This window comes from Dendrobates tinctorius, unplaced genomic scaffold (assembly GCF_039654945.1).
Source record: "Dendrobates tinctorius isolate UK_male_01 unplaced genomic scaffold, ASM3965494v1 ptg000203l, whole genome shotgun sequence".
NCBI lineage: Eukaryota > Metazoa > Chordata > Amphibia > Anura > Dendrobatidae > Dendrobates > Dendrobates tinctorius.
The window spans coordinates 14,045,923-14,059,417 of record NW_027361870.1 but is presented as its reverse complement, the minus strand read 5'-3'; the positions used below and the strand labels follow the sequence as shown (position 1 = coordinate 14,059,417).

The window sequence follows — 13,495 nt, the reverse complement described above, 5'->3', positions numbered from 1 at the left end:
TGCAGAATTTTGCAACGTTAATCTGTGAAAATGAAGAATAATTATTTTTCTCACAAACATGTTGTTTTAATTCCAAATTTTTCATTTTCACAATGATAGCAGGAGAAAATGGAGCCCTAAATTTGTTGTGCAATTTCCCTGAGTACACTGATACCTCATAAGTGGTTAAAAACTACTTTTAAGGCACGGTGCAAAGCTCAGAAGGAAAAGTGCCATATTGGAGTTCAAATTTTGCTGGAATGGTTTGAGGGTGCTCTGTCACATTGGCAAAGCCCCTGAAGTGCCAGAACAGCACAAGCCCCCCATAAGTGACCTCATTTTACAAACTACTTGCCAATGATTTCATCTAGAGGTGTAGTGCTCATATTGACACCACATGCGCCTCACAGAATTTTATACCATTGGGCAGTGAAGAAAAAATAATTAAATTTATACCATCAAAATTTAGTTTTAGCCCCAAATTTTACATTTTCACACAGGGAAATGGGCAAAAATGGCACCAAAATGTGTCCCACAATTTCTGCTGAATGTAGAAATATCCCATATGTGACTGTACAGTAATGCTTAGACACATGGCGAGACACGGGAGGGATGGAGCGCTATTTGCCTCCTGGAGCACAGTTTTCTAGAATAGTTTGTGAACTCCATATACAGAGCCTTTAAGTGCTAAAAGAGCATAATTCCCCCTCAAGTGACCCTATTTTGGAAATTACACCCCTTTGGGAATTTATCTACAGGTGTTGTGTGACGTTTTTGACCCCATAGCTGTTTTCCAGAAACAAACAGCAGTGGATTTTGCTGAGTGAAAATCACTAACTGCCAGTGTAATGCCCAGTACATTGTAGAGCCCAGTACGCTGTATTGCCCAGTTAATGGTTCTGGATACATGCACCCGTAAATTAAGAGGGCTCTTATCGCTACAAAAATGTCAAACGTGGACATTAAACGTACTTTTGGCATACTGGGGCTAAGAAGGGAGGGGGCATTTGAATTTGTGAGCGAAGACTTAGCTGAATTTCTTTTTGGGAGCGAGGAGCCACTTAGCTTTTCCAGAGCCTTTGTACTATCAGTTACATGGAAGCACCCTATATTTCCATTAACAGATGATGAACCTGAGTGGGGAATTGCTTTTTTGTGGATTGATTTGAAGCTTTTGTTGGGAACATCTTACGTAACCATTTTGATCACATTAATCCTACTCTCTATGCTGAGCACTTACTTTGGAGTTTTCATCTAAATTTCCGAAGTGATGTGATTCACATGACACCCCCGAGGTATCCATTCGCTATGAGGCAGTAGAGTTTCTATGGACTCCATCAGGCCTCTGTTCTTCTTTGTTTTTCTTTTCAGAAGTGCATAAAACTATGGTGGACGGTGCTTTTTTGGATGACTAAAATGATGGACATCGTCCAATCATAGGCCAGACAGGCTCCACAGTGTTCCCATCTGCCTCATTATAGGGAATATTCTGCCAGGGGTTCAGACTGAATCACGTATTTCACAGATTTACACGGAAACCCCAATGTAAGTGTAATACAAGGGGCATCGGGGTGGTAGTCAGGACCCAGCTCACCCACTAAACATAGTTTATATTCACCCCGGCCCCTTGTACAAGTAACATGGGATGGATAGGCTCTTTTCTCAGGTGCAGTTACCTTCTCTCCCTGTGCCACAGCAGTCGAGACGATAGATGATCCAGGGACACACTGTACTCCAACGGCGAAAATTACCTTTATTGAACAGTAGTGGAATGGAGTAAAGGCAAGAGTACAATACTGGTTTTCCTATTCTTTCCCTTTTCCGTTCTCCCACCGCAAACACAGCAGTTGCAGTAGTCCAAGATAAGAGGAATTCCACGTGCCGGGCGGAGCCCTACAGAAGTGGGGGCCTTTCTGGCAAATCATAATGCCCATATTGCAAGTCTCACTCTGAGTGTTCAGTCCTTAATTCAGGGCAGCAGTTCCCTCCCATCCTGGAGGCCTGGCAATGCCCTTTGTCCACATGCAACTGTCCTGTCTGAGGTCCCAGGCAGTTCTGGAGGGAAAACCTGCAGCTTCCTGTATCATGGCAGCTGCTGCAGGTCCAGCCGCCAACATTAACTAATTCTTTCCCTGATCATACTAACAGTAGTTAAAGGGAAATTGCCCACATAACAGGAATAACAAGGCATCATAGATAAACATTGCAAACATTGCAATAAGAAACATACACTATATACACATACAGTATATACTGTATATATATATAGGGAAACGTCACTGATATAGCTTCATGTTACAGGGCAAATGCAGAAATAACACGACATATGCAGTGCATCATGTGGCAGTACATAGCATAGTATCACAACAGTACAATATGATAGGGAACATAACACATATTTACATGAGATGTACGGGGGCCACACAGAAGGGGAAGAGAGTGCATTTAAAGCGACCTGCCACCCCCATACATAAGCGCTCAACGTAGTGCGCAGGATAAATGCGAGCCGAGCCTTACTGCAATCTTTGGGAGACAGAATGATCAAATCAACAGCAAGAGATGAATTGGTTTAATTTATTTTTTCCACCATTCCTCTTGCAGTATAAGTGATTAGACGAATTTATATTTCTGGTCAGTGCAATTGCAGCGATACCAGATTTATATGGTGTTTTTTTGGTTTGGCTGCTGTCACACACTAAAAAAACTTTTTATTGCAAATTTTTTTCATATTTCATCCAGCAGAGACATGTGAGAGCTTATTTTTTGTGGGACGAGATGAAGTTTTTATTAGTACCATTCTCAGGCACATACAACTTTTTGATCGCTTTCTTTTCTAATATTTGGAAGGCAGAATAAACAAAAAACAGCAATTCCTAAATTTTTTTATGGCGTTCCATGAGTGGTAAAATTGATAAGGCAGCTTTATTCTTTGGGTCAGTATGATTACAGCAACAACACATGTATATGGGTTTTTTATGTTTTGTTGCTTCTACACAATAAAAACTATTTTATAGAAAAAATTATTTTTGCATCACTTTATTCCGAGAGCTATAGCTTTTTTATTTTTCTATTTATAGGGCTGTATTGCAGCTTGATTTTTGGGGGACAAGATGATGTTTTCCGTGATGCCATTTTTATTTATATTTGTTGTTTTGACCATGTTTCATCCCACTTTTTTTCAGCGATATGATGAAAAAGCATTTTTTTTGTCCTGTTTTTGTTTTTTTTTAACGGTGTTCACTGAAGGGGTTAACTAGTGGGACAGTTTTATGGGGCAGGGGTTTTGTTTACATAAAAATACACATTTTTGAGTACAATTACAATATATTTTTATTTTGTGATTTAAAAAACATTTTTACAATTTTCTTTAGCTTTTTTTTTTACTTTGGCCTTCTTTGGGACTTTCACTTCCATGTGCCTGATAGCTGTTATAAACCATTACAATGCACAAGCATTGCATTGGTTTGTAATCGTCAGTGCTGCACTGACACAAGCCAGTTAAACCATGCTCTGCTCATGGTCTAAAGGGCTTTCTGTAGCCAGATGACCAGAATGTCTTCATGATGACATTGGGTCACCTTGGCAACGATCGGGCCCCCTCGATGATGTCGCGGGGGCGCTGATCGAAGGGAAGAGGGACAGGGAGTCTCCACGTGAACAGTATACAGTTGTGGCCAAAAGTATTCACACCCCTGCAATTCTGTCAGATAATACTCAGTTTCTTCCTGAAAATGATTGCAAACACAAATTCTTTGGTATTATCTTCATTTAATTTGTCTTAAATGAAAAAACAGAAAAGAGAATGAAGCAAAAAGCAAAACATTGATCATTTCACACAAAACTTCACAACCTTTAGCCAAAATAACTGCGACCAACCGCTTCCGGTAACCATCAATGAGTTTCTTACAATGCTCTGCTGGAATTTTAGACCATTCTTCTTTGGCAAACTGCTCCAGGTCCCTGATATTTGAAGGGTGCCTTCTCCAAACTGCCATTTTTAGATCTCTCCACAGGTGTTCTATGGGATTCAGGTCTGGACTCATTGCTGGCCACCTTAGAAGTCTCCAGTGCTTTCTCTCAAACCATTTTCTAGTGCTTTTTGAAGTGTGTTTTGGGTCATTGTCCTGCTGGAAGACCCATGACCTCTGAGGGAGACCCAGCTTTCTCACACTGGGCCCTACATTATGCTGCAAAATTTGTTGGTAGTCTTCAGACTTCATAATGCCATGCACACAATCAAGCAGTCCAGTGCCAGAGGCAGCAAAGCAACCCCAAAACATCAGGGAACCTCCGCCATGTTTGACTGTAGGGACCATGTTCTTTTCTTTGAATGCCTCTTTTTTTCTCCTGTAAACTCTATGTTGATGCCTTTGCCCAAAAAGCTCTACTTTTGTCTCATCTGACCAGAGAACATTCTTCCAAAACGTTTTAGACTTTTTCAGGTAAGTTTTGGCAAACTCCAGCCTGGCTTTTTTATGTCTCGGGGGTAAGAAGTGGGGTCTTCCTGGGTCTCCCACCATACAGTCCCTTTTCATTCAGACGCCGACGGATAGTACGAGTTGACACTGTTGTACCCTCAGACTGCAGGGCAGCTTGAACTTGTTTGGATGTTAGTCGAGGTTCTTTATCCAACATCCGCACAATCTTGCATTGAAATCTCTTGCCAATTTTTCTTTTCCGTCCACATCTAGGGAGGTTAGCCACAGTGCCATGGGCTTTAACCTTCTTGATGACACTGCACACGGTAGACGCAGGAACATTCAGGTCTTTGGAGATGGACTTGTAGCCTTGAGATTGCTCATGCTTCCTCACAATTTGGTTTCTCAAGTCCTCAGACAGTTCTTTGGTCTTCTTTCTTTTCTCCATGCTCAATGTGGTACACACAAGGACACAGGACAGAGGTTGAGTCAACTTTAATCAATGTCAACTGGCTGCAAGTGTGATTTAGTTATTGCCAACACCTGTTAGGTGCCACAGGTAAGTTACAGGTGCTGTTAATTACACAAATTAGAGAAGCATCACATGATTTTTCGAACAGTGCCAATACTTTTGTCCACCCTCTTTTTTATGTTTGGTGTGGAATTATATCCAATTTGGCTTTAGGACAATTCCTTTTGTGCTTTTTCATTTAAGACAAATTAAATGAAGATAATAATACCAAAGAATTTGTATTTGCAATCATTTTCAGGAAGAAACTGAGTATTATCAGACAGAATTGCAGGGGTGTCAATACTTTTGGCCACAACTGTATAACTGGAACCCAAGCAAGTTTGCTAGCATGTATCTGGTGGGTGCCGATCCTGCTGGTGCATTCAGCAAATGTAGGAAAAGGAAAGGATATGGTTCCGGCACACCGACCAGTTAAAATGAAAAAAGTTTATTTGGACATGATTAAAAATAAAATAATAAAAACAACTTTACGTGTTTCTGGTGCAACAGTGAGACTTTAGTCATAGTCATAGCCACCCCTATAGATGTATGCATTCTCCATTCCTGCCCTTGACCAGATACGGAGTGGATAAGGCTGTGTTGCTCTTGGGAAGTTCCTGCTTGGATGACTAGTCCAGTAGGCTGTAAAAAAATATATGTTTGCCATGTTTAGTTGGCTCCTAGGTATAGACAGACAAATTTAGGGACAACCTCTCATTCTCTGCAGCTTTATTCTAGAGAACATGTTTTGTATGCAGAAAACAGGACTTTCTAGTACAGAATATCCAGAGCCATTACTGAGTGTGTAGCATACAACATTCAAAAGTCGAAACGGGAGTTTAAAACGTATTGAAGCATCACCCCATTGTTGTGTTTTGAAGGATTTTGTGCCTCTTTACCAAGACTTTGAAAATTTCTACACAAGAAATATCTACATGCGCCTCCGAGATGCTTTTAATCGACCCATATGCAGTGTCCCAGGGCCTCAGTTTCACCTAATGGAGCGAGTAACTGATGACTACAACTGGACCTACAGGTAACCATTCTGCTGCTTCTCTTTTTAATAAGCTTCAGTTCATTCCGATTCATTTATTTTCGTGCATGGCTGATATTAGTGAAGAAAGCCGCCATCAGGGAGAATGGTTGCTCTTTCTATTTCCCACATTCTGTGTTAGGGCAATTTCAAATATAGATTATTTTTACAGAACATAAAAATGCATATTGGTTATCACTTTTTTGGATTCGAATTTAATCTTTGTTTCAGTTTTTATAATCAGTATTTCATCTGTGATTTTTCACAAAAACATTGCAAAGCTTCTACAGTATTATCCAATGCAAAGTTAATCACGGACAGCACATGGGCTGCTCACTGATGCTATATGTTTCCACAGACTCATGGAATTGAATGGCTAATTTTGATTCATGACAGATATGAAGAATAGACAAAATCGCCTACACACGGTCCGCAAACAAATATGTACATATGTGTAAGGCGGTCAGGGCGGTAATCGTGGCAATGAGCTGTAGTGTTCCCACACCCTGGTGTCCCACAAATGAAGCATAATGTGCCTTCTACTGTATGTGCAACGTGGGCAACAGAGCACTCACGTTAATTGCTGGAGTCCCCTCTGCTTCTATCATTCCATCTTCAGCTCCATGGGTCTCACAAACAACTCCATAGACAGTGTCCATTCTTAACAGGTTAACTTTACTTATCAGTAGGGTTTTTAGTACGGATGCAGCACAGTGCATACAGAGTGACATTTCTAGGGCTTTCCCTGTCTTCCTAGCAATCCCTGGTCTTCCTGGACAATCCCTGTCCAGTCTTGGCAATCACTGCTCTTACTGGACAATCCCTGTCCCGTCCGTGCCTTTAGGCCCACCAGCTTCCTCCCATTCCCCTCATCCGGTTTCAAAGGAAAAAGTAAAACTCCAGCCATCTCAGCTTCGCCTAGTCTCGACCCCGGATCCTTTTTGGAACGGTTGCCATTTAAGGCCTGTTTCACACATCAGTTTTTGTGTTCATTCAAAATCCGCTAAAATGGCGGATAGCGGATCCGTTCCTGTACTGACCACAACGTTTGTCACCGGACCGTTATTTTAATGGATCCGTCAAAGGAAGAATTTTAAAGGAACCGCTGCCTGGGGAAGGGGAGAGAGAGAGAGAATTTTTCAGCCGCCAGAAGAGAGTTTAGGGTTAAATTTCCAGCTGAGTGAAGTCTTTCGGCCATGCGCAGTGAGAAGTGCGGATCCTGCCGCCCGAAAAAACGTTGCATGGTCCATTCGGGCATGTCGGCGGACGTCAAAATTTTGGCGGATCTGCAAAAAAATGGATCCAACGGATGGCAATCTGTCAAGATCCGCCGGTAATGCAACTCAATGGGAAAAAACGGATCCGCCAAGAAAAATGGCGGATCCGTTTTTTTTGCAAAATGGCGGATTTTGACTGATGGACAAAAACGGATATGTGAAACAGGCCTAAGCTGGTGACTGTCTGCATGACACTCAGCTTGGGGCCCCTTCTTGCTGAAGCAACCTTATCCCCATGGCTATCAGACTATCCTTGTTCACTGCAGCACCTCAACTAACTCTAAACCAGGAAGTCCCTCACTACATCCCACTGCTCTGTACTGCACCATCTGTAACCCCTCCCAGCTGGAAAACCCCTAATGCTAACTATGCTATTCTAACACTCCAATTCCCTATCTCTAGTATGCCCCTATTATTCTTCTATGCTACTGCTAACTATTATTCTATCCCTAATTCTGTACATAATATATATCAACTACATTCACATTGCAGTAAATGAACACATTTACATTTATACTGTAAACACTATGGCACCGCATATAATATATGTGAACAATGTCCAAAGAGGGGGAGGCATATGACTGCCTCCATCACCTCCTTACATATGAATAGCACCATAATTTATGAAAGTTCCATTTCCTACCCATGAAATCCACGGACAGAACAAATGCATAACTCATGAACTGAATAAGGCCTTAGTTTCCCATACAGTACTGTTAGAAAACTTTACAAATATGTAAAACAATCTCCAAGAATATTTATACACCTGCCCAAAACTATCCACTTGAGATCTGAAGTCTAGTCACCATTTTCTCTTGTATAATGTACACTGCTCAAAAAAATAAAGCGAACAATAAAATAGTGGATCGCCCGCCAGGGCAGTGGGGATACTCAGTACCGGGCCACTTCTTAAAGGGGAAGTGTCACAGCAGCAGTGACCCGGTCCATGGCCCTGGGCGTCCAATAAAAGGGATAGTGAAAAAGGGATAATGAATTGTTCGTGACGCCACCTGTGGTATTCGGTCAGGGGACTGACGCTGCTATGCAGATCCTCTGGGATGGTGACAGGGCAGTGTGGCGCCCCTGAGGCTCAGCCGCCACAGAGGTACTGCACTTCCTCCTGTGGTTTTATAGCCCCTGTGACACCACACAAAGCCAGCCAATCACTTGCATGCCCTTCTCAAAGATGGTGGTGACCGATGCCTATGTCATCGCGTTGCCCACAGTGTGCGTCCTCCATCATTGGCTGAAAAAGGTGCTGGAAGTGCGGCGCCCCTGAGGCTCAGCCACCACAGAGGTACTGCACCTCCTCCTGAGGTGTGGTGCCCCACCATCCAGGTAAGTTGGGGGCTCCTTACCACGCTCCAACACTCGCACCCCACACAACAGAGTAGTTCAGCAAAGCCACATTGTGGCTCCCTGCTTGGAGTGTAGCAGAGCACCTTTGGTGGCTCCCTGCTTGGAACACGAAACGTGCTGGGAGGCGGGTGGACTTGAGAATACATAAAAGAGTGGGGAGGTTTAGAATTAGAGGCCAGTCTGAGGGAGGAAGTCACTCAGAGAGGAGTGAGGAAAGGAGATCCCTGGAAGAGGGATGGAGGAAGGAGTGCTGCAGCTGCCTCAGTGATCTGAGCCAGCTGGCACGGGAAAGGAAAGAAGGAGAAAGACATTGAACTGAAGCCTGAGCTTCCATAAGAAAGAAAGACAAGTATGGAACGTAGGAGTAAAAGGGAACACAGAGGACGTGGGTTAGAGGAAGAACCCTGCCTAGAAGTTCTAAGCGCAAGGCCGGGGCCCGGTCCCCGAGGTTGTATGGACTGTTGTGATTTCATTTTTCCCTTCACCATTGAGGTCTGATGAACTCCCTCCTCTGGTGAAGGAAGGTAGTGAGACTGATTACCAAACACCTGGGCAGCTAGATGATGACTGGGTGGCTGGAATTGAGGACTGGATATAAGGCTGCCAACGCCCTTCTTCTTGGCTGGTGATTTTCCTGCTGGATTCTTGGAGACCAGTCTGATTCCTGCATCTCAAAGCTAAGTTTTTCTGCTCTGCTTTGTACTTTTTAGTTTTGTTTTTGTTTTGCCTTGTTTTTTGGGAGCTCTGCCATCCCCGGCCGGGAGTGAGCTGAATTCCATTTTTGTCTCTGATCTGTTTATATTTTGCTCTGTCTTCAGAATATACCTGAGTGCTGATATAGTCTTTTGAAGCCTAGCGACTTCAGGGCCTGTTTTACCTATCAGTCGGTTGGCTCATTTTGATAGGGTTTTTGCGGATGGCAGACAGCAGCTTTCCTATCCTGTCCTATGTAGTTAGCTTGGGCCCCATCATTTGCTCAACCTATCTTTCTATCTGTGTTAGTGTTTTCATCTTGCTTCACCGTCATTATATGTTGGGGGCTGCCTATTGCTTTTGGGTCTGCTCTGGGGCAGTTTAGTTTTTCCCCTTTCTGTCTTTAGGCTATATAGTTCTCCGGCTGTGATGGAGGGGTCTAGGGAACCGTAGGAACCCCCCACGGCTACTGCTAGTTGTTGTGGATAGGTTCAGGGGTCTGCAATCCGATAGCTGCCAACCTCTCTGGTTTTTCTGGACTTAGCTGGTATTTTGTTTTTCCTCCTTCGGTGACGCATCATAACAGAATCACCAGCCATACCGTAGATCCTAGGGTACTCAATAGCAGGAGAGAATTGTTAAAAAAAAAATTCTGACACTTTTTTTTTTCTTTTTGTGTGCATATTTTTTCCTCTATATCTCTGAGGCCGTAGGGGGAATTTTTCTCTCAATGGAGATGAAGCAATTGTCTGATCGTGTGGAGCAGCTCGCTGCTGAAGTGCGGGGAATTTCCGCCTATCTTGCTCATTCACATGCTGCTGAACCAAAGATTCCTTCTCCTGATGTATTTTTGGGGGATCGGTCTAAATTCTTGAATTTCAAGAATAATTGTAAATTATTTTTTGCCTTGAAGCCTAACTCGTCGGGGAACTCCGCGCAGCAGGTTAAAATTGTCATATCTTTGCTGCGCGGCGATCTCCAGGATTGGGCGTTTTCTTTGAAACCTGATGATCCTATTCTGAATAATGTGAACGCATTTTTTTCAAGCCTTGGGGTTGTTGTATGATGAACCTAATGCTATTGATCAGGCTGAAAAGACCCTGTTGGCATTAAGCCAGGGTCGGGATTCGGCAGAGTTGTATTGTCAAAAATTCCGAAATTGGGCGGTCCTTACTACCTGGAATGATGGTGCCTTGGCAGCCCTCTTTCGGAAGGGTTTGTCAGAAACTGTAAAAGATACTATGGTGGGATTTCCTGTTCCCTCTGGTCTTGACGATTCTATGTCATTAGCCATTCAGGTGGATCGGCGTTTACGTGAACGCAAAACTACACGAGAGAAGTTACCACCTCTTGAACAAATGCCTGAACCTATGCAATGTGATAGAGTTTTGTCTAGGGCGCAACATCAGGAGTTCAGAAGGCGTAATAACCTGTGTTTTTTTTGTGGAGATGCCTCGCATATTATTTCTGTCTGCCCTAAACGAGAGAAACATTGTGCACACACGTTTTCTGTGGGTGGTGTTCAACCTAAGTTTCTTTTGGCAATTACTCTGATCTGCTCCCTGTCCACATTTTCCGCCAAGGCTTTTGTGGATTCTGGAGCAGCTCTGAACCTGATGGACTTGGATTTTGCTAAACGTTGTGGATTTCCTATGACACCTCTGCGGACGCCTATCCCTTTGAGGGGTATTGATGCTACTCCTTTGGCGAAGAATAAACCTCAGTTTTGGACCCAGGTGGTAATGCGGGTCGCCCCAGACCATCAAGAAAATTGCAGATTTTTGGTGTTGCATAATTTGCATGATACCATTGTTCTGGGGTTTCCCTGGTTGCAAATCCATAATCCAGTTCTGGATTGGAAATCTTTGTCTGTGGTGAGTTGGGGTTGTCGGTGTGCCCTTAGTGAGGCTCCTGTTTTCTCCACCTCTCCCCAGTCACATGATGTTCCTGACTATTTGGCTGACTTTTATGATGTATTTAGTGAGAATGAGTCTGCGTCTTGCATCCTCATAGGAGTTATGACTGTGCTATTGAGCTGAACCCGGGGTGTAAATTCCCCAAGGGTCGGCTTTTCAATTTATCTGTACCCGAGCATGAGGCTATGCGATCCTATATTAAGGAGGCATTGGAGAAGGGTCATATTAGACCATCCTCTTCACCCTTAGTTGCTGGGTTTTTTTTCGTGGCTAAAAAGGATGGTTCATTAAGGCCTTGTATTGACTATCGTGCCCTCAACAAAATTACTGTTAAATATCAGTATCCGTTACCCCTGATCTCTGATCTATTCTCCAGAGTTAAAGGTGCTTGCTGGTTTACCAAGCTTGACCTCAGGGGGGAGTATAATCTTATTCGCATTAAGCATGGGGATGAATGGAAGACGGCGTTTAATACTCCGGAGGGACATTTTGAGTACCTGGTGATGCCTTTTGGGCTCACTAATGCCCCATCTGTCTTCCAGTGCTTCATGAACGGTATTTTCCGAGACTTTGTCGATAAATTTTTGATTATCTATCTGGATGATATTTTGATCTTCTCCAAGATTTGGGACTCTCATGTGGAACATGTTCGGACTGTGTTCCGGATTTTGAGGGAGAATTCCCTGTATGTCAAGGGATCGAAATGCCTTTTTGGGGTTCAGAGGATTTCATTTTTGGGATTTATTTTGTCTCCGTCAACTATTGAAATGGACCCGGCCAAGGTACAAGCCATTTATGATTGGGTTCAGCCCACTTCTTTGAAGGCCCTCCAGAAGTTTTTGGGTTTTGCTAATTTTTATTCGAAATTTATAGCTAATTTTTCTGGTATTGCCAAGCCATTGACGGATTTGTCTAGGAAGGGTGCTGATGTGCTGAATTGGTCTCCGGAGGCTGTTTCTTCCTTTCAGGAGCTGAAGCGAAGATTCACTTCTGCTCCGGTTTTGCGGCAACCTGATGTCTCACTCCCGTTTCTGGTGGAGGTGGATGCTTCTGAGATTGGTGCAGGAGCGGTGTTGTCCCAAAAAGATCCTGTGATATCTAAAATGAATCCTTGTGCTTTCTTTTCCCGAAAGTTCTCCCCATCCGAACGTAACTATGATGTGGGGAATCGGGAACTGTTGGCCATGAAATGGGCATTTGAGGAGTGGAGACATTGGTTGGAGGGAGCCAAACACCAAGTCGTGGTCCTTACTGACCACAAGAATTTGATTTACCTGGAGTCGGCCAAGCGCTTGAATCTTAGACAGGCTAGGTGGGCCTTGTTTTTCACACGTTTTGATTTTGTGGTCTCTTTTCTTCCGGGCACTAAGAATGTCAAGGCAGACGCCCTCTCTAGGAGTTTCCTTGCTGATTCTCCTGTTGTGACTAAGCCTGCTACCATCTTAGGCAAGGGGGTAGTTCTTTCTGCCATCTCGCCCGATTTGAGACGTGCTCTGGAAGAGTTTCAGGAGGACAAACCTGAGCGTTGTCCCAGTGGAAAGTTGTATGTTCCTGACCAATGGAGGAAGAGAGTGATGTCTGAAGTTCATTGCTCTGCATTGGCTGGTCATCCAGGTATTTTTGGTACTAGAGATCTGGTGAGTCGATCTTTTTGGTGGCCCGTCTTGTCTCGTGATGTCAGGAATTTTGTGCAGTCCTGTGGGACTTGCTCCCGGTCTAAACCTTGCTCTCGCTCTAGTGGCTTGTTGATGCCTTTGCCGGTGCCCAGGAGGCCATGGACCCATATTTCAATGGATTTTATCTCTGATATGCCTGTCTCTCAGAGAATGACTGTTATTTGGGTGATTTGTGATAGATTCTCTAAGATGGTCCATCTTGTACCACTCCCTAAGTTGCCATCTTCCTCTGAGTTGGTGCCCTTGTTTTTGCAACAGGTGGTTCGCTTGCACGGGATTCCTGAGAACATTGTATCTGACAGAGGAGTTCAGTTTGTGTCTAGATTTTGGAGGACTTTCTGTTCCAAGCTGGGAATTCAGTTGTCCTTCTCCTCTGTGTTTCACCCTCAGACCAATGGGCAGACGGAGAGAACAAACCAGACTTTGGAGTCGTATTTAAGATGTTTTATTTCTGCCGATCAGGATGATTGGGTTTCATTTTTGCCCTTGGCCGAATTTGCTTTAAATAATAGAGCTAGTTCTGCCACTTTGATGTCACCTTTTTTTTGTAACTTTGGTTTTCACCCTCGATTTTCTTCAGGGCAGGTGGAGCCTTCTGCCTGCCCAGGTGTTGACACTGTGGTGGAGAGAATG

The 13,495-nt window shown here is 43.7% G+C and overlaps 1 protein-coding gene across 4 annotated transcripts in view; it reads left to right on the top strand.

Moving 5' to 3' along the window:
* Window positions 1-13,495, top strand: part of LOC141057281 (serine palmitoyltransferase 3-like) — a 165,436-nt gene that overhangs the window by 88,549 nt on the left and 63,392 nt on the right. For all 4 annotated transcript variants that reach the window (XM_073553823.1, XM_073553825.1, XM_073553824.1 and 1 more), the window contains exon 3: window positions 5,790-5,944. In XM_073553823.1, the coding sequence (XP_073409924.1) occupies window positions 5,790-5,944 (155 nt within the window). The remainder of the gene's footprint in view (window positions 1-5,789; window positions 5,945-13,495) is intronic.